The 21,618-nt window shown below is 35.4% G+C and overlaps 4 protein-coding genes across 5 annotated transcripts; 2 read left to right on the top strand and 2 right to left on the bottom strand.

Moving 5' to 3' along the window:
• Positions 1-453: 453 nt before the first annotated feature.
• LOC129883450 (S-adenosylmethionine synthase 2) lies at positions 454-3,315 on the top strand. The gene is made up of 2 exons (XM_055958113.1): positions 454-568; positions 1,976-3,315. Exon 2 carries the CDS (start codon positions 1,986-1,988, stop codon positions 3,165-3,167), a length of 1,182 nt encoding a protein of 393 aa, XP_055814088.1. The 5' UTR covers positions 454-568; positions 1,976-1,985; the 3' UTR covers positions 3,168-3,315.
• A 693-nt stretch (positions 3,316-4,008) lies between these two features.
• LOC129883442 (pentatricopeptide repeat-containing protein At3g06430, chloroplastic-like) lies at positions 4,009-7,931 on the bottom strand. Its single transcript, XM_055958111.1, has 2 exons — positions 7,545-7,931; positions 4,009-5,518 (listed from the first exon to the last, which is right to left on the bottom strand). The coding sequence occupies exons 1-2, from the start codon at positions 7,893-7,895 to the stop codon at positions 4,382-4,384; spliced, it is 1,488 nt and encodes a 495-aa protein (XP_055814086.1). The 5' UTR covers positions 7,896-7,931; the 3' UTR covers positions 4,009-4,381.
• Positions 7,932-9,879: 1,948 nt separating this feature from the next.
• On the top strand, positions 9,880-15,070 carry LOC129883457 (pto-interacting protein 1). 2 transcript variants are annotated; one of them, XM_055958123.1, is made up of 8 exons: positions 9,880-10,287; positions 10,751-10,849; positions 11,608-11,858; positions 11,948-12,074; positions 13,767-14,040; positions 14,234-14,366; positions 14,466-14,548; positions 14,740-14,878. In XM_055958123.1, the coding sequence occupies exons 2-7, from the start codon at positions 10,768-10,770 to the stop codon at positions 14,514-14,516; spliced, it is 918 nt and encodes a 305-aa protein (XP_055814098.1). In that variant the 5' UTR covers positions 9,880-10,287; positions 10,751-10,767; the 3' UTR covers positions 14,517-14,548; positions 14,740-14,878. The 2 variants fall into 2 exon arrangements, with proteins under 2 accessions (XP_055814098.1, XP_055814092.1); XM_055958117.1 differs by having other exon boundaries at positions 9,893-10,287; positions 14,462-14,548; positions 14,740-15,070.
• A 705-nt stretch (positions 15,071-15,775) lies between these two features.
• On the bottom strand, positions 15,776-21,453 carry LOC129883434 (probable receptor-like protein kinase At5g18500). Its single transcript, XM_055958110.1, has 8 exons — positions 21,389-21,453; positions 18,503-19,154; positions 18,303-18,407; positions 17,433-17,555; positions 16,961-17,131; positions 16,706-16,835; positions 16,372-16,584; positions 15,776-16,295 (listed from the first exon to the last, which is right to left on the bottom strand). The coding sequence occupies exons 1-8, from the start codon at positions 21,441-21,443 to the stop codon at positions 16,164-16,166; spliced, it is 1,581 nt and encodes a 526-aa protein (XP_055814085.1). The 5' UTR covers positions 21,444-21,453; the 3' UTR covers positions 15,776-16,163.
• Between the last annotated feature and the right edge of the window lie 165 nt (positions 21,454-21,618).

The raw sequence follows: 21,618 nt of genomic DNA, 5'->3' as shown, positions 1-21,618 counted from the left end.
TTCAAAGTTGCTTGAGTTATATGATGTTATTACTCAGGAGGTGACAAGTTAGGAGATATATTATCGGATCAATATAGATTATATCGTACTGAACTTGAATCTCCGATATATGCACATCTCATTCAAAATATTAATTTATTGATTTTATTATCAACTTTACTTTGTGTTATATTCATTAACAAATCCTTTTAAATGTATATATTAGCCTTAATAAGTCGTCAATTTCAAATTTATAATATCATCAAATAAAATGACATATTTTATATAATTACGTAAAACGAGGGCAAAACCGCGTCGGTTGATAATGAATGACAGGTATAGCATAGCAGTATATATTTGATCCACCGACGATTTATTCTCAAATTGTTCATCCAACGGTTATCCGAAACTCGAGATTGATTATGAGCCGTTGATTGAAATACCCGGTTACCAAAAATGACCCGAAAATGAATCTAGCCCTAATTTAGGACAAAAGGGGGATATCTCTCTCATTTCTCTATATAATCTCTTCCTCCATTTCATTTCTTCCTTGCCCCTCTCAATTGACTACATTCTACTCCAATTGAAGGTCAATTTCTCTCTCTCTCTTCTTTCTCTCTCTATATGTATATATGTGTTTTTTTTTTGATTGATTGATTGATGAATGATGATGATGGAAAGTACTGTTTAAGTAATAGTAATTGTTTTATATGCCATTTGAAACACGAGGTTTGAGTTAGGTAGTATTTATTGTTGGTGAAAGCGGACAGATATTCATAAAAGTAAATTTAGTTGAGGGGACAGCTCAACAGAATTACCTATTTAAGTAAATTTAGTTGAGGGGACAGCTCAACAGAATTACCTAATTTTTGGTGTTGGCAGAAGGTGACATGTATCTTGTAAAATTAAATTAGTTGAGGGGACAACTTGACAGACTTACCCTCTCCTCGTGTTGGTAGAAGGTGGGAGGTGTATATCGTAAAATTAAATTAGTTGAGGGGTATAGAGTTACGTGGTATTTGTTGTTGGTGGTATTGATAAATATCTCATGAAATTAGTTGGAGTACGTCAAGTTAGCTCAGGGATCTGATTTAAATTTTATTGTGTGTATTATAATAGTACTAGATAAAGATGCTATTTTGATTTTTACTATGCTGTTTTAGCTCAATTTTTTATGTATGTATCAGTCTTACTCAAAAGGCTATGCTAACTCCTCTGTGTTGGTTTCAATTTTATGAGGAATTTTGATTTCAAGTTTACATTTTGAACTCGATACAGTAATCTTTGTTACTTTGTTTGTATGGTTTTGATCAAGCACGGAGTTTAAGAAATTAAAGAGTACTTTTGAATTTTGTGATGTTAAACTAAACTAGATGTTTTCAAATTGGTCTTAGACATCAATGAAAAGTTAGAATTAAAGAATTGTCGAAAAAGCAAATAGCATTCTTTTTAAACGGACTAAGAAAGAAAGTGAGACAAACAAATTGAAACGGAGAGATTAATAAATAGATTTGAAATATAGTCCCCCTTTTTGCAAATTTTGTATTGTCCACAAGATCTGTGCTTCCTTCTGCCATTTTCATGGTGCTGATGTTAGTTTGTGTTTTTTAGACAATTGGTCAATTCAAGACATGGGCATATATTTTTCTCACTTAGACAATATTTTAGTTAGACTGTATTTACAGATATCTTTTAAAATCTTCTTTATACAGAGATTTATATATAGTTTGATTTTTGACAGTAGGTGCTCGGCACTTATGGGTTATATGTTAGATCCCCTTTGTACTCTGCTGAATTACTCGTGAGAAGTACATACTGATTTAATTTATTTCTCCTATAGTGATTACTTACATTGTTGAAGCATTATGAAAGTTGAAACATTGTTTTTGGCTAAATTTTCTTCACTCTGTTTCTCTTTGTTTTATTACTCATGGCGTGTATTTCCGTGGTTCACATTAGTTTTTGGTTACTGATATTTTTCAATTGGTCCATGCAGATTTAGAGAAATGGAGACTTTCTTGTTCACATCTGAATCAGTCAACGAGGGACATCCTGACAAGCTCTGTGACCAGGTCTCCGATGCAGTGCTTGACGCCTGTCTAGCTCAGGACCCTGAAAGCAAAGTTGCTTGCGAGACTTGTACCAAGACCAACTTGGTTATGGTCTTTGGAGAGATAACCACCAAGGCCAATATTGATTATGAGAAGATCGTACGTGACACTTGCCGTGAAATTGGATTTGTGTCCGCTGATGTTGGTTTGGATGCTGACAATTGCAAGGTCCTTGTGAACATTGAGCAGCAGAGCCCTGATATTGCTCAAGGTGTTCATGGTCATTTGACTAAGCGGCCTGAGGAGATTGGTGCTGGTGACCAGGGTCACATGTTTGGCTATGCCACCGACGAGACACCTGAGTTGATGCCCCTTAGCCATGTTCTTGCTACCAAACTTGGAGCTCGCCTTACTGAGGTTCGCAAGAATGGAACTTGCTCTTGGCTTAGACCCGATGGTAAAACCCAAGTGACTGTTGAGTACCACAATGACAATGGTGCTATGGTTCCTCTACGTGTTCACACTGTTTTGATCTCCACTCAGCATGATGAGACTGTTACAAATGATGAAATTGCTCGTGATCTGAAAGAGCATGTCATCAAACCTGTGATTTCCGAGAAGTATCTTGATGAGAAGACCATTTTCCACCTCAACCCTTCAGGCCGTTTTGTTATTGGTGGACCTCACGGTGATGCTGGTCTCACTGGCCGTAAGATCATCATTGACACTTACGGAGGTTGGGGTGCTCATGGAGGTGGTGCCTTCTCTGGGAAGGATCCTACCAAGGTCGACAGAAGTGGTGCCTATATCGTGAGGCAAGCCGCTAAGAGCATCGTTGCCAATGGTCTTGCTAGGAGGTGCATTGTTCAGGTTTCATATGCCATTGGTGTTCCCGAACCATTGTCCGTCTTTGTAGACACTTATGGAACTGGGAAGATCCCTGACAAGGAAATTCTCATCATTGTGAAGGAGAACTTTGATTTCAGGCCCGGGATGATTTCCATTAACCTCGATCTACTGAGGGGTGGCAACGGTCGATTCTTGAAGACTGCTGCTTATGGGCATTTTGGTAGAGATGATCCTGACTTCACATGGGAAGTAGTTAAGCCTCTCAAGTGGGACAAGCCTCAAGCTTAACTGGAATATAATTGGTTGGCTTTTGTTTCGCCTTCTCTTTTTATTTTTTATATCTTATATTTGTTCTTTTAATGTGGTTTTAGAAATATTGTTCCAAGTTTCTTGGATAAAGTTTGAGGAATATGAAATCATGGATTGAGATATTAAATCTTGGCTTGTGTTATGTGTTACTGTAGACAGGGTAGAGCTTTTCAATTAATCTTCAGCTTTTGTTATGTGTTTCTTACACAGCCAGCAAACTGCTCCTCACATAGAAGAATTAGTGAATGCCAAATTGTATGCTACAGAAACTGTCACTATATTTTCTCAGCTGTATTTTTTGTTGTAATATGCTTGTAGCTTTCTCTCTGTCTGTGATTACCTCCGATATAGATTCTGTATATCGAGGCTCGAACTTGCAGATCCATCAAATACAGTTGGGTATTCCTTCATAAGAGGACACTAACCCTCTGGATCTTGCTAGCCAGGGAAAGAGTCTTTGAAGATTCGATCTTTTCCTTTCTGGTCCCAGGGAATGGCTTTGGAGTGCCATAATCCAGTATGACATGATTATGAACATAAAGTGTCAGGGTATGGAATCCCAGAAAGAGGCTGATCCAGCTTAAATGAGATATAATAGCATCTTTATGACCTTATATTCTTGCCAATACATTATCTTCATTTTGCTCCAGATTGTAATGTCTAATGAAAAATATAGCTCCCTGAGCAAGTAGGACCTTTATCTCTTCCCAATCTCCCAATGTTTTAACCTTCGACTATTACCATATGGCAACACAACCAGATGTTTTGCAAATAAAAGAAAATGAAGAGAAAAACTAGTACAAGGAATCCATCATAAACATCGTAGAAACCTAAATTTGCATTTGAACAATAAAAAGCAACCAAAATGTACAAGGGCAGCACAACCTGCTTGGAACTTCAAATGTAGCATTCTTGACATAATAAATCTATTTTGGAAAAGAAGATACTCTTGATACCAATTAGAGAACAAGCATGGCAAATACCACATGATAAAAGATTTGAGTTTATGATGATACAGTAAAAGTGTTCCATTCATGGCTTAGGTTCACCTCCTCGTAAACTGGCTGACAAGGATATTTGCCCGCTCCAAACAGAACTGAGTGATCTCATCAATCTACAGCTCTGCAGAAAACCACTAATGATGTAGCTTTGGCGCTCCAATGCATTTTCAAATTAAATTGCATATTTAGTTTTCAAGTAGGCATTAGCTCTAGCTTTTCTTGGCTGTCGCTGGACTCTGAGGCAAACATCATCCGTTTTTCTTGCTCTAAATCATAGACTTTGTCTGTCATACCTTCCTTTCTATATGCCTCAACCATAATAGAGTAAGTTGTGTCATCTAGTCGGCATCCCTTATCTTTCATTCGCTTGAAAACTCTCTCCATCTCCAATAAGTCCTCTGCCTTTGCACAAGCATAAATAACAGAACTGAAAAAGGAATTGTTTTCAGGGATATCCAACTTCCCAGCTAATTGGACAGTGTTAATCACCTTAGGAAAAAGGCCTGCATTTGCATATCCTCTAATGAGACAACAAAAAGTCTTGGTGTCGGCTTTCACGCCTTCAGCACGCATTTGATCAAATGTGTACTCCATATGCTTTGCATCACCTACATCTGAAAAAGCTTCAATGACGTTGTTGTAAGTCGATGTTGTCCATGGAAATGAAAGTTTACGCATGTACTCCATCACCGATGACATCTTATCATACATCCTTTTCTTCCCATAAGCACTAATAAGGATATTAAATGTTCGTGTCTCTGGCTCAATACCAAAACTACAAAACTTTTCATACCATCTCTCCATCATTTCAACCTGCCCCTTGTTGCCAAATAAGCTCAGAATTGTGTTCATTGTCCATATATCAGGTCTGCTGTCTGTGCTCTCAAGCATTCCCGAAAGCACTTTCTCCATCTTTTCATATAATCCTGCCCTCCCGTAACCACTCAAGACTATATTTTGAGTGACAGTATTAGGAACTATGGAACGTTCAGCCATTTGTTCATAAATAGAGTCGACCAGGTCAAACCGGGATGCATCCACACATGCCTTAATTAATATACTGTATGTATAAACATTTGGCTGACAATAAGGGAGCTCAATCATCTGTTGAAGAATAGTAAAAGCCTTGTCAATTATGTTGCTTCTACAGTAAGCACCAACCAAGGCTGTATAGAATTCTGGAGTGGGTTCCAATCCCTCTTCAATCATTGTATCAAAAAGTTGTTGTGCTTTCCCTGGTTGCCCACATCTCCCAAGAAGTACAAGAAGCTTCATATATGTACTTTCTTTCGATTGATAAAAGGGTTGTTCCTTTAGCATTTCAAATACCTAGAGGCAAAAACACATTGTATTATCTAAAAAACATATGTTTGGGAGTGGGAAGAAAAAAATAAGAGAGTTAGAGACATCCAATTGGCAAATACATCAGCAATAAAAGCGCCAAGGAGTTATTATACAAAAGAAATATTCAAATGCAAGCCCAAAAAATAATGAGATGCAGTAAGATTACTTATGAAAAGAAAAAGGAAAGTGGTATCCTTCCATTTACATTTTGTTCTTCTAGGGAATAGGGAGTCTGAGGACAAACTTATGTGCACAAAATGCAAGGTGAGCTCTTTGAAGTTTCAGAAAAGTGATACTCTGCATTAAGGTTTTAATTTATGTTTTTGAGAGTGAAATTTATCCAAATGAGGAGCTTAAGGTACTCAGGGTGGTTCTGAATGAAGTGAATACTCCAGCTTTGAACAGTATGGATCAGAATGCATCTCATTATCAACCAGTGTTATCAAAAGCACAAAGCACAAATATGTATGTGTAGTCCAAGATTAATGATCACAAGCATGAATAATAATATATAAACAAGGAAATTGAAAAAAATTGTAAAAGTGAAATCACAATTGTTTGGTGTCGCATCTTCAGGATTGTGCTCATTGGCAAGGAAAGGTATGCCTTGAATCCTTGATGAAGACACTGAAGAGCCCATAAAGTGAAGTGCTATACATGTTTCCTCGCTTCAGGGCTTAAACGCTTAAGTGCGCCTTTGACAGCACTGTTATCCACGGACAAGTTACTCGTACAAAGAACAAAGATCGATTAGTCTTCCACATAAAAAATGGCTGTGAATTTCATGGCAAAGGAGGAGTAGAAGACACAGACTGCGGAGATTAGGAGCTTAAATATGTCTTTCCTTGCCTATGTCACAGCAGCAGGCGGCAGATTGAATTTGTATTAGTAACATACAGGGCATGACTGGAAGCTAGACTTCACTAGAATGAAGCTAGATAGCTGCAATAAGCAATGGAGGCAGGACAAAAAGATCAAATGGTGACAGGTGGATCTTCTCTGTCAATCCTCCAATGAGAGCATTTCAGACAGCTCATAACAGCTGCAACACGTGGAAACAAATATGGTGCACTCGAGCACCAAGTAATTGTTTGAAGTCAGCTCGCCTTATTTATGTCAATCAACTAGGCCCAATCCCAAACCTGGAGGGGTTAGCTATATGAATCCGGCATATCTACTCAGCTCTATTCAGGTCCATCTCACTTCAATACTGTTAGATGATCTTTGTATAAAGCAAAATTAAGGGTTCTCTAGATCTCACACTTATCCACACTGACATACAAGTCTCTAACTAGACTAAGAAGACTCTTAGCATGCACCAAAACTAGTATAAGTATAACAGGAACACAAAAAAGGACTCCCTCCATTTCAGTTTGTTTGTCTTACTTTCCTTTTTAGTTCGTTTCAAAAAGAATCCCTCTTTCCTTTTTTGGCAACTCTAATTCTAAATTTCCACGTGAAATGTTTAAGACCACGGGATTCAAGATTAAAACCACAACACTCAAAGTCTTCTTTATTTTCTTAATCAACTCCGTGTCAACTCAAAACCGGACAAACAGATTGAAACAGAGGGAGTATAGGTATAATATCAACATCTAACTATTCGTATAGCCTCTATGGTTCCTTTACTTCCATTATGCTTTTCTATCTAGCTCTACATTGATTTTGAGATATTAAGCAAAACTCCCACATTGTGATTCAGATCTACCTCATCCCATTTGCCTTCAATCATCATAGTATTGCAGCTATAAACTAACTTCAGCTAACCTCATTTCTCAATCAAAAAGAAAGTTAAAAAAAGAACCTTTACAAGAAATTGAGCAGCCCTTACTTCAACTAACTCAGAAATCCACAGACCCAATTGCTTACAAACACTTAACCAGAGGGATAACAAGGGTTTAAGAGCAAAAGGGGTTTTAGGAAATTGAATCATAAACACAAAAAAAAACAATAATATCAAAAACAGCAAAATCAAAATCAAGAAATGAAAGGAGTTTTAGCAAAAACTAACCTGAAGAGCTTGAACCCATTGTTTTTTCTCAATATAATCAGAAAGAGCTTCAGTAACAGTATTAACCCAAGCTTTAGCATTGCTCTTTCTATCCAATTTTTTCTTAATATTCTTTATGGGTGGCCTCTTATTGTTTTTGAAACCAGATTGTTCAGTGAATCCTGGGTATTCCCCTTGTTTCCAGTGCTTTTTCTTCGGAAATGCTACTGAAGAAGACGAACGACAAGAAATCACGGCCGTCAGTGGCCGCCGGAAGTAGAAAAGACGGCAAAGGTTACCGCCGGCGGGAAGAATTAGAGGAGAGGGAAAGAGAGAGGATGAAGAAGATAAAGAAATGGAATTGGTAGCCATTTTTTCTCAATTAAATTAAACATCATTTTTTTTTCAAATATGCAATGACAAGCAAATATAAGATATTGTGAATGGGATTTTATTTTATTTTTTCATTCGTTTTATTCTATATTATGGTCGAATTAATTTGAATGAATCTTAAAGCCTATTTAGTATCAAAAAACTTTCTAACATAATTATTTTATATTCAAGAGTCGAACTTGAATTCTAATCGATAGGTGATATGTATTTTTGTTTGTGTTAATATAAGACTGTGTTTCATTTTATTTATTTCTTCTTGTTATGAATTTTCATTTTTGAAGTTTGTGTTTTACTTATAGAAAACTTTGTGTACAAACAAATTCATTCAAATTCTTTTCACTTGCAAAATAACTCTTCATTAGCAACAAGTATTTATTTTTATTAGAATTTTTTAAAAAATAAAAATATTGTGTTATATAATAAATTAGAAATTCAATAATAAGCAATCTCTAAAAAAATGATTAAAATAATTTTTGTATTGCAATTCATGTATTGTAATTTTTGTATAATGAATATCTGCATTACAATTCATGCATTATTGATTCCTTCATTATAATTCTATCTTCTAATCTCTAAGTAATTTAACACCAAATTTAAATAATTTTAGAGTTTTTTCAAAAGCAATAACCTATTGGCACTATAACAAGGAGTTGTTCTTCACCTATGTTTACAAATGTAAATCAATTGATCGATCCATATTAAATTTTTTATCCCTTTGGTATGTTTGTCTTATTTGATCCATTCATCATCATCTAGAACTTATATTGTCAACTTCTGCATATATTAATCCTAACAATATATTCTCCAAAGTGATATTTTTTACTTCTGCATTCTTCAAAATGTTATTGCATTCATCTGAGCAATAATATATTTTTTGCATATCCGAGCAACATAACTATCAGTTAACATAAAATCCTCTTAGGACTCCTCCTCCAGTAAGAGACTCAAAGTTTGGGTTGTACTCATAAAGTTTCCGACCCAGAGCGATATGTGAAATTCTCATCAAACATTCATTGACAAGGTTCTGAATCCGTAACACAATGATAATTTGATCGAAATGCCATAAAAGTACCCATGTTTGTGGAGCAATTGAACATTGTGGCCGTGGGAAAAATTGTTATGATATTCACAGTGAAATTAAATTCTTGATTTGACTTTAAATGTTTTATTGAAAGATCATCGCCATAAAAAAAACACCGAATACTAAAGTAATTTGTGTTATTATTTTTCACCACAAGTAACTTTTTATTTGAAAATGATCTACCAGTGGCTTCAATTGATAACCACGAAGATCAATAATGTTAAGAACATTGTTAAGGTGATAATCTTCATGATGGTTCTTTTTTTGTTGAAATGGTGAAAGAATTATGTAGAGGTTTAATATTTTAAATAGATTTTTGAGAGTTTTTTTTTGAAAATAAGAGAGAAGGCAAGAATAGCGAGATTCATTTTGACTTTGTTGATGATTAAATCTTTTTATGAATGGTATTTATATATTGATTAGAAATTAAAAAATAAGATTTATTTTTATAAATCGAATCTTTTAGTAATTCTATTCTTACGTTAAGTCTCAAATAGAATTTTTAAATTTAGGTACTTACATAATTATAGATAGTCGTTTATAGTTGCACATACAAAATAATTGTGAATAGTGAGTTTCTAAAAAAATATCTATTATTAATATAGAGAACTATTTTTTTTAAAGTCCACTAATATATCTTATTCAATATTATAGAATGTGTAACTATACACTATGATATTAGCGGTACAAGGCTATTAAACACAAAATTATTCTCAATATACTAAATCAAACAAGATATAATAAACAGTCTCAATATTACTAATTATAATATTATTTATACATTATATTTAATATTATCCTTATACATTCTGGCCGCTGCACGATTCAAAAAGGACAGTAGAAAAGAAAGTGTTATTCCATTTCATATACAGAGAACAGTGTGTAGAGAAAGTGTTATTCCATTTCATATACAGAGAACAGTGTGTACAAATACTTCTTATCATATGTGTCATGCATGTGCATAGAAAGAGCAAGTCAAGGCAGCCAAAAGGGTGGATGACAGAGACGCAACAACTAAGCCAAGACTATTCTTCTTTCAGCCACACTCTTTTCTTTCCGTGCCATGTTTCGTTTTCTAAAAAATCGAATAATATAATATATTTAGCTCTAAAAATTAGCTTAAAAAGTGAGCTGAGGGAGTACTATTTATGACTAATAAAACCTATAATAAATATCACCTTTTTCCTTTGCGTATTGATTTGGTATTTTTTGATTATTCTGTTTCCTTTTGTTGTTCTCTCAGTTCACAGATCAAAAACCCCCCCACACTTTCAAGAAAGTTAGAATCTTGTAAGAACTTCTAAGTTTAGAGCCCCTTTTTGACCATTTCCCCTTTTGGGGAAATCTAGGGTTATTTTGCTGATTTTCTGCAATTTTGTGTTCATATTAATCTAGGGGTTCTTCTATTTTTTCAGTTTTGTGTAAAAAAGTGCAACCCCAGTTAAAAAGATTGTTCTTTTTTCAGTTGCAAGTTTCAAGAATAGAAAAAGATTGTTCTTTTTTTTGTTTTTTCAAGATTATTTGCTGGGGTTACACTTGGTATGTTGTTTCTTGCTTTTACTAAATGTCACTCTTTTTTTTGATTCCTTTTGTGAGATTGATGTAATTAGCATATACTGCATAGCTGTGTTCTGGATCAATAAGAATCTGGAAATGTTTGGTTGTTGTTATACTGCTGATTAATGGGGCTGTTTCCTTGTTTTGAGGTACTTTTTATAGCTTTTTTAACTGTTTTGAGTTGTTGTATTTGTAGAATTTGTTGATTGAACTATGAGCTGCTTCAGTTGTTGTGATGATGATGATATGCACAGAGCTTCAGATAATGGGCCATTCATGACACACAATTCAGCAGGTTAGTTTCCTCCTTGTACTGGGTATCTATTTCGATTGTTTATTTTTGTTTTTCTGGGGAATGGATCCAAATAGAGTGGAATGAATGTGGACGTTTAATATAGCTAAATAAACTAGTTTGTGGTTTGAGGCATTGTAATAGCAGTTGTTGTTGTTGTTGTTAGTTTTGGATAAGAGAAAGGTTAGGGGAGTGGAATTTGATTTCAGGACTACTAGGCTTATGGTGAATACTTGAGCATTCTGGGTATCTATTTTGATTCTTTTTTTCCCGTTTTATGGGGAATGGATCCGAATAGAGCGGAATGAATGTAGACGGTTGATATGGCTAAACAAACTAGTTTGTGGTTAAGGCATAGTAGTAGTAGTAGTTGTTGTTGTTAGTTTGGGTGAGGGAAAGGTTAGGGGAGTGGAATTTGTTTTCAGGACTATTAGGCTTATGGCGACTACTTGAGCATTCCGAATGGATTTTGTTGTTGAAATGGGAAGAAATTCATGGAACTCCTAACTGGGTTATCAGTAAATTGGAAGCTTAAAAATTTATTATGCTTGTATTTGATGTTTTCGTGGTCAGTTCCGGTTGAAGCCTTGAAAATTGATAAATGATCAAGTAAAAAGTTCAATTCTTTTGGTCATTGCTTTGGGTTTTACCTATCATTGTAGACTCTTTTCTTCATCTAATGTCATGCTTCTGTTCATGGAACTTTTGTTTATTCAATAATTTTTTATTTCAATCCTCCCTAACTGGAGAAGTTTTTATAGGCAACAATGGAGGTCTGCATGCCACAGAAAATGCACAAAGAGAGACACAGACTGTGAATATCCAGCCCATTGCTGTTCCTTCCATCGCTGTTGATGAGTTAAAGGATATCACTGATAACTTTGGTGTGAAAGCTTTGATAGGCGAGGGATCATATGGAAGGGTATACCACGGTGTCCTGAAAAGTGGACGTGCTGCAGCCATTAAAAAATTAGACTCGAGTAAGCAGCCTGATCGAGAATTTTTAGCTCAGGTTAGCGCCGCCCTATTATCTTTCATTTGACTATGTTATATTGCACATAACCTTTGTAACCTTCCTGGATATGATGCATGCAATTTCAGGTCTCAATGGTCTCAAGACTACAAGATGAAAATGTGGTTGAATTACTCGGTTATTGTGTGGATGGCGGTTTTCGTGTGCTAGCCTATGAGTATGCCCTGAATGGATCTCTTCATGACATTCTTCATGGTATGTGAACTATGCTATGGTCCGTACTGGAACCAAGTCTTAGTCCTATCCTTCTCGTGTAGTACTAAAATCTGCTGAGTCATCCACGATTCTTTGTGCATTTGGTTCCTCAAGCCATGATGAGTCAAATTTTAGCAAATCTAAAGAACTCGTCTCCGTAGCTTGTGTTAGGAATTTATTGTTATTTAATCCAACTATATCAAAGTACATTTCAGACTCCACTTTTAAGAACTTCATTAATGCACCATGCAGTAAATGGCCCCTTAACTAGTTAGTGGTCAACACTGCTTCATCCCAAATTCTGAAGTTCCTTTCTAATGCATTCTCTGATATGAAAAATGCCATAACTAAGAGTAAGTTTGCGCCTAGATATCTTCATACAACCTTGCTTATTAAGAGCCCGTTTGGATTGGCTTTAAGTTGGTTAAAACCAACTTAAAGCTCCTTTTCAGCTTTTGGACGTGTTTGCCTAATGCTAACTTTAAGCCAGAAAGTTCTTAAAGTCAGTCAAAAATGAAAAGTTAGGATTCCTAACCTTTTTTTTTAAGTGCTTAAAGTCATTTTCTTTGACCATGAAAATTACTTTTATATCCTTTATATTTTAACTAAATTCCCAAACTACCTCTTTTATTCTTTTAACCCTAAAATTCACATAATTTTCCTCATTTAAGCACTTTTATCCAAACACTCAACTGCTTATTTATAAAAATAACTTTCAGCACTTTAAAGTTCTAAAAGCACTTCATACATAAAAGTTACTTTTTTTAAGCCCATCCAAACGGGCTCTAAGAACCCATCAATTTTCTTGTTCTTTTCGCTTTTTGTTGTATATATTTCTCTCTGTAAAATATACTCCATCTCAATTCCCATTTTACATGGTTTGAATAAACACTCAAAATTAAGAAATTACTTAGATTTCATATTCTATTGATGGTAATATAAAAAGAAAGTATTTTGAAGTTGGTAAGAAGTTGATTTAAGAGGAAAAGTACGTGTGATGCTTTAAATTCAACTGGTAAATCGAATTGATCAAAGTTCGAAAGTTGTATATAATGCTTTGACTTGTAGGTTTGTGTTATACATTTGGGACCTCTCAGAATGGAAAGTATATGCTAAATTAGGATAGAAGTATGCGAGTCCTAAAGTTAGAATATTGCACCACAAGATATGTATTCCAATTATAATGCACACAAAAAATCCCATAAGGGGCTTTTGATCCCTGATTTCATTGCTAGCCAGTGACGTTGCTGTTATGCAAAGGGAATTTTTCTGTCATTTATTAACATGGTGTATGTCTGTTAAACATTCAGTGAACATTTTATTTAGGTCCTTGTTCATTTCATCTGTATTTCGCTATTTTTGGTATCATTATGGATGTCTATTTTCATCTGTTTAAGAGAATTGGAACTTCCCGTTGATATCTATTTTTTCTGGGCATGACCAATCATACATCCTTTACAAGCTTTTTTAACAACTCTTGATGGTGGTATCTCAGCAAGTAAACGTGCTAATGTGTATCATGGCTACTGCTAAAACATCATTATGGGTGCCTATTATGAGGATGGACAAAGACAATGTCAATCTTAGAGTGCTGGGACTGAGAATTATACTTTCGGCTGCTCTCTTTATTTTTTCTGTAACATATTTTGTTATTTGCTGCAAAATGCATAATTTTCCAGTTTGTGATTGCAGGAAGAAAAGGCGTGAAAGGTGCGCAGCCAGGTCCAGTATTGTCATGGGCTCAACGAGTTAAAATTGCAGTTGGGGCTGCAAAAGGACTGGAGTACTTGCATGAAAAAGCGCAGCCTCATATCATTCATCGTGATATTAAGTCTAGCAACATTTTACTCTTTGATGATGATGTTGCTAAGATCGCGGATTTTGATTTATCAAATCAAGCCCCTGATATGGCAGCACGTCTTCATTCCACACGTGTTCTTGGGACCTTTGGTTATCATGCACCAGAGTGAGTCCCTTTCTGAATGTACAATACAAATAAACAACATGCTTGGTCAACATATTAGCTGATCTTCCGAATGACTAATTTAATATTCAACTGAAAGCAATGTTAGGTTTTTAGCTCATATTTCCGAAGTCATACCCGATTGTAGTTCACTTTTATGCTGATGACCTACCCCACCATCACTTTTGAGTTGCAGATATGCAATGACTGGTCAGTTGAGTTCAAAGAGTGATGTTTATAGCTTTGGCGTTGTGCTCCTGGAACTACTTACTGGCCGTAAACCTGTTGATCATACATTGCCACGTGGGCAACAGAGTCTTGTAACTTGGGTATAGTCTTCTAGATTCTCATATGCTTTATCTAATTCACCATTATTGGGCAATTCTCTTGATTTGTAAGCGATGTTATTCACTGTTGTAAACAGGCAGCCCCAAGACTTAGTGAAGATAAAGTGGAGCAGTGTGTTGATGCCAGACTAAATACAGATTACCCTCCAAAGGCAATTGCAAAGGTACATGCACTCAAAAAGAAGAATTTTCTTGCCTAATGAAATTAGATTCTTGTCTCTTCTCCCCAAGTATGTTAATTAATAACTAAAAGGAGCGTCTGAATAAGTGGAAAGATGAAACGTTTCATTATATTTGATCATTTCTGCTTGATTTTCATCTTTTCCATTTTCTTACGTCTGTCTTGCTGAAACAGATGGCTGCAGTTGCTGCCTTGTGCGTACAATATGAAGCTGACTTCCGACCAAACATGAGCATTGTAGTAAAGGCTCTTCAGCCTTTGTTGCCTCGGCCTGTACCAAGTTAAACATCAAGCTTGTGAATTTTCTCCTTACCCCCCAGCCTTTTGAAATGACGTAAAAAATGAGATTTACATTGGTACAAGTCAACTGGACAACTACTGCGCATTGATGTCACCCCCCCCCCCCTTTTTTCCTTCCTCCTGTCGACTGAATGCCAAAGAAATATTGTATAGTCGCTGTAATGGAAATGGCTTTGCATATTGATTTTCATGGATTTGTGTTTGAGGTTGTCCCAATGATTTCATATGTACTATAGTTTGTTCCTATGGGTGCCTTATTAAACTGCATTTCAATTTATTGAGAAGATAATTACAGTTTATTTGTGCTGAGGTTCTACTTATCATGCAACTTGCAATGATGTTTATTGTTTGGTATGAAGATGGCCCCAAGTTTGCAGGAACATCAAAAAAAGTAATACATAAATAGATATTCGAATTTGATCTTAGTTGACAAGTAAACACTTCAACTTTTTAGTATCCACTTTTAGATACCTCAAACTTCTACTTACGATCATATAGAAACTTCAAAATTTATGTGCTACGTTAGAATCAGGTGTCCATGAGACAGTGGAGATGAGTTGGAATGTTTAGTTATCGATTGAGATTAAGTTGAGGTGTCTAAATATGCATTCTCAAAGTTTGAGTGCTTACTTGCCAACTGAAATTAAGTTAAGTGTTTGTTTATGTATGTGATTGAATTTGTGAAATAGGACAAATTTCATCACCACCAGCCCACAGGTTTTCAAAGCATGCCACATGTGATGGGTGGATTAACCACATGACATGCTTTTAAACCATGCCACAAAACGAAAGCCTAGTATTTAAGTTAAGAAGGGTAGAGAGACAAACCTGTTATTTACTGAGTTTACTAATAATCCTCACGAATTTCTCGATCATCAAAAAAATAAAAAAATTCATTGTCATCCCACAATTTCCATAAGCATTTGAATCCTTTCTGGTTAACCAAACTGGAACATTCATCAAGTGCTGAAAGTTATTACAGCCCAACAAAATAGAACAAAAACTAATGGTTTTCATACACACAAAATGAAACCTTTTACATCTCTTTTGCTAAAAGGGCGTGTCAACTATCTATACATTACCCATATCTGTAAAGAACACAGAGTCAAAAATGAGGAATTTATATATACTAACTCAGTGACTCTGACTTTCATACACACAAAAATGATTCTCTCAAACATCTTCTAGTAATAAAAAGATATACCAAATGGAAGAAAATATATATATGTATGTATACATGGCTTCTTTCTGTGCCACTCCTCACATTTCAGCTCACTGTAACTTTTGTAGTTCAATCTTTAAGCATTTGTTCGTTGATCGCTTCGAGTTTTCGTCATCAAAATTGGTCTATCGCTGCTATCTGAGTTAGACTTTCGATTATGAGAGTCTGTTTCTTCAGCACCTGCCTGATTCTTTCTCCGTCTTCGTCCCTAGAAGACCAACAAGTTAAGATTATACATAACTTTACAACTAAATAACTAAGAAAATCTTTGGTTAGTATATCACCTCTCGTGGTATCGGATATTCCTCAGATTCAAGCATTCGAACAACTTGACTCATTGTTGGCCTCTTATCAGAATCTGGATCAAGACATCTTAAAGTTGTCAATAGAGCTCGTTTAAGGGCGGTTGTGGAAGGCCTTGTCTCGATTGTTGGATCGACTACTTCTTCTGAACGTTTGCTGCCAACCATCATCTTGAGCCAGTCAACAAGATTCACCTGTATACATCAAATAAATGGCATATCAGCAAAACAATTACAATAGTCGAGAAGTTGGTGAAAACCACGGAGATCAATGTTTAAATACTCCTTTACTAATAATAACATTGGAAGAGCATACCTCGGGAGCAGGGCGACCATAATCCACGGGATCTCTTCCAGTAATGGCTTCCAGAAGCACAACACCATAGCTGTACACATCACTCTTTTCATTCAGGAGACCACTATTTGCATACTCGGGAGCTACATATCTGTTGTGAGGAAGTTGACCAAACATAGAGAGGTGTTTAGTGATGACTAAAGAAGGGTATTCGATGAACAGGAGGTGTAAAAAAGAGAATAAGCTCATCCAAGATAGCTCTATAAATGTACTAACCCGAAGGTGCCCATAACTCTGGTCGTAATGTGACTCTTCCCTGCACCTAGCAACTTGGCCAGACCAAAATCAGAAATTTTCGCATTGAAGTCATCATCTATCAATATGTTGCTTGACTTGATGTCACGATGCACCACCTTGGGCTCAATTGCCTCGTGTAAATATGCAAGACTACAAGTAAAAAAAAAAGACATTTATAAGAGAACCAAAAAAAATACTCCCTCTGTCCCAATTCCTCCGTCCCAATTGAAGTTGTTTACTTTCTTTTTTGGTCTGTCCCAAAAAGAGTGCCTCTTTCTATATTTATTAAGTTTTCCAGTTCCAACATTCTACATGGCAAGTTCAAGACCACAAGATTGAAAAGTCTCCCTTCGTTTCTCTAAATCCGTGCCCAGTCATATTAAGACACTTAAATTGGGACGGAGAGAGTATGAGATAGTAAATGCAAAGTTAAAAATAGGAGAAAACTCACGCTTTAGCAGTGCCAAGGAGAATCTTCATCCGTGCTTCCCATGTAAGGTATCCATACTGTTGCATAGCTCCATGTAGCCACTGCTCTAAATTCCCATTGTTTACGCACTCATAAACCAGTAACCTAAATAACACAAGGATCACCATACAAAGTGGCGTCTGAATTAAGTTCTGAAGTTGCAGCAAGCAGTTTCTTTATTTATAGGTCCAACTGAAAATACTGAAAAATTATCTCCACTTATTGACACAAGATAAAATATGTGTCTTAGCAACATGAAGAAAGGAGTACCAGAAGCCTTTCTCCTTTCAATTTGTACTAAAGAAGGTAAGCCTAACTAGCGAACCAAATCTTGCATATTTACCAAAGAATATAATCCAACATCAGCCGCAAGAAAGGATGGTGGAATATCATATTTCCTTTTCCATAATATCACATGAGGAACTCATCCTTTCCTTTCTTATTTCCTAAACTGGGAGATGACGATTGAATCTCAAGTTTCAACAAAAAAGTGCAGTTACACTGCTAGATAGTACTCCCTCCGTTTCAATTCGTTTGTATTATTTTCCTTTTTAGTCCGTTTCAAAAAGAATGTCTCTTCCTTTTTTGACAATTCTATCCTCTCCAGACCCCACTTGTGGGATTTCACTGGGTATGTTGTTGTTGTTTAAATGTTTGAGACCACAAAATTAAAGGACAATATGATACATTCTATATATCTTTAATTTAAGACAACAAGATTCAAAAGTCTTCTTACTTTCTTAAACTCTGTACCAAGTCAAAACCAAACAAACAAATTGAAACGAAGGGAGTAAGTCATTGCTGCCTGTACGATGTAACGAAGAGAGACAAAAGAGATTAAAAAATGTGTACCTGTGGGTTCCTTCAATACAGTAGCCCAAAAGTCTAACCAAATTCTTATGTCGGACATGACCGATGGCCTCAACTTCCACTTGAAATTCTTTCTCTGCTTGTCCTCTATATATGGAGGACCCCATTGTCAAATGTTTTTATATACATGCAAGTGAGGAGACTAATTATTGAAGGAACAAAATAAACCTATCAAAACTTACAAATTATTCAATAGCTTTTTAACAGCAACTTCAGTTCCGTTGATCAGTTGTCCCCGATAAACAATGCCATAACCACCCTCTCCAATGACATTATCCTTAGAAAACTTGTTGGTTGCAGTTTCAAGGTCCCTCAGAGTAAACCAATGGCCCCAACCTAGGTGAGAGAACTCAGGCAAACCAGAGATAGGAGACGGGACATTCACAGGATGTGAAGCATGATTTACTGTTCCAGAAACTCTCTTTTCCCCCGACTCAAATGCTCCATCTTTGTCTAAATAATTAAATGAGCCTGATCGACTGTTAATGTCAAAATCCTTCATCTTGTCAATATTTGAATGTGCCAAAAGCTTATCGGAATCTTTCTCACAGTATGTGTCTTGAAATGCAAGGGGATTCCTATAGTGGCTCCCATAGTTACTTGCTGAATTTTGATCAACTCTTATTTCTTTGCACACAGAAGGAATTTTGCTTATGGGTAGTGTATCAGGAGACTTTCTTGATTTTTTACGAGAAAAACAAAACGGCAGCAGCAAAAGTATTACCACAATAAAAAGTCCAACAAAGATGGCTAATAAAACCCACACCTTGAGATGAAATATATGAGTTTTCTTAGATAGTTGGAAATTAAGGTCAGATGCCATCTTATTGAAACCTGCAAAATCAAACATATGAAAATCAAAAAACCAAAAAAGAAGAAGAAAAGCATAAAGGCAAACAACTCCAAATTGAACTAGCAGTCATGCATTTAGTAAATCAATCGACTAATCAACAATGCCTTAATTCCGAACATAGTTGGGGCTGGCTATATGAAACCTCTATATCAAGTTTGTTCTATTCAGCCTATTTTGTTCATATAGTAAATAATTAGTCTTTTAAGGTAAACTGAAGATCTTCTAAAACTAGAGGTTCTCAAAATATCACACTTATTCCTATACTAACAACCAGACTAATACACAAAGCCATTTAAGTTAACAACAACAACCAGTCTTTAATCACAAGTGGTTGGCATTGCCTATCATGTACCTTATATTCCCCCCGTTTCAATTTGTTTGATCTACTTTCCTTTTTAGTCCGTTTCAAAAAGAATGACCCTTTCATTTTTTAGCAACTCTTTAATTCCAAATTTCTACATGGCATGTGTTAAGATCACAAGATTAAAGGACATTTCGGTATATTTGACATATCTTTAGTTTTAGACCACAAGATTCAAAAGCTTCTTTACCTTTTTAAGCTCCGTGCCAAGTCAAAATAAGCCAAACAAATTGAAACGGAGGGAGTATACATTATAGAATTTGTTCATCTAAAAAGGAAACTTTTACTATCCTAATGTATGTGTAGAACTTCATTAACAGGCAGTAAATCAGGAGACAATCAAAGTTTCAGACACACCAGCAGAGGAAATGCATTTCAATAAAAAGAGCTCCATTTAATTATCTGATAACTACCTAACCCGTAGGAAGTAAATAAGAGGAGGGAAAAAGACATCAATCAAACAACAATCTCTCAGTTCCAAATTAGTTGATATCGGCTATATGTATCCTCTGTATCCATTCCAGTATATAGAGGCTTCACCATAGTTAGATTATGTTTACACTGACATCAATATACCACATCGGGTTTCGCAAGCTCAGACAAAAGCCGAGTTATGAGAGAAAAAGAGTGATATTAATCCCATTTAGGAAGCAAAAATAATTATTATAACAGAACAGGAAATAAGACTTTCAGGCAAATTTGGTGGCAAAGCTTCCAACTTTCAGTGAGAAGACACAAAAATAATCAAAGATTCATCTTTACCGATCTTTACGATACCATCAATATACCACAAAGGGTATGTAAAAGGACTATTACAATTGAAAAGTCAATAGACCAAAATGAAGGGAAATTATATAGTTCTTCAATATAGAATAAATCAAAGGCAAAGATTCAAACTTCCAATGCTAAATAAGTGTTCAAGCTCACAGAAACACATAAATGTACAAAAGATTCAAACTTTCAATGCCAAATTAAAAGCACAAGCTCACAGAAACACATTAACTATACAAAAGATTCAAACTTCCAATGCTAAATCAAGTGTTCAAGCTCACAGAAACACATCAAATTTACAAAAGACTCAAACTTCCAATGCTAAGACACAAAAACACTTCAAAGATTCAATCTTTACACTACCATCAATATTCCACAAAGGTAGGTAAGGATTATTACAATAAATGCATGCAAATTATATAGTTCTTCAATGTAGAGGAAATCAAAGGCAAACTTTCAATGCAAAATCAAGTGTTCAAGCTCACAGAAACACATTAAATGTACAAAAGATTCAATCTTTCAATGCTAAATCAAGTGTTCAAGTTCACAGAAACACATTAAATGTAAAAAAGATTCAATCTTTACCTATTTATGATGAGATCCCAGAAGTAGAAGTAAGCCTCTTAACAACACTACACACAACCTCTACTCAAACAATGAAGAAAAATTCAAACCCCAGATCTCTTATACTCCTAAAATTCCCAAACCCCATTTGGGAAATGAAGTCATTTCAAATCAAGAATCCCATTTCTCAAAAATGGAGAAATGCAGAGATACCAAGAAAAAAAAAGGGGGCCCTTTTAGAAATGGGAAAATAGACCTTCCTTAATTGAAGCATATGCCAAAAGGAAACCTTCCTTTGAAGTAAAAGGCAAAGAGAAATATCAACAAAGAAAACATGAAATCTTGAGATGGAAATGTGGGGTTATTATCAGTGTTTGGTAGTGCTTCGCAATACAGTAAAAGAGAAGCATGAAAAAAGTTAGCTTTTGGCTCAAAATGATTTTGAAATTTCTACTAATGAATGTGATTGATTATCAAGAATCTCTCAAATTAATACAGGAGAGAAAGTAATTGGAGTACCAGACTTGCAGCGCTCTGCAAATGCAGCTTCCTGTCTCTTGGGGATATAGTACATTATTATAATTATTTTCCGTTCCAATCTAAATTGTGATAAAAAACAAATCTTGAACAAAAAAAAGGTCGTTGGATAAGAAGCAAGTTATTTATGTATCAATTTTCGTATAATTTATACAATATTTGGCAGGTAGACAAGAAATCATCAAAACTAATATATGTATAAGTTATTACGA

Source organism: Solanum dulcamara, chromosome 1 (assembly GCF_947179165.1).
Source record: "Solanum dulcamara chromosome 1, daSolDulc1.2, whole genome shotgun sequence".
NCBI lineage: Eukaryota > Viridiplantae > Streptophyta > Magnoliopsida > Solanales > Solanaceae > Solanum > Solanum dulcamara.
This window is presented reverse-complemented; position numbering and strand designations above follow the sequence as displayed.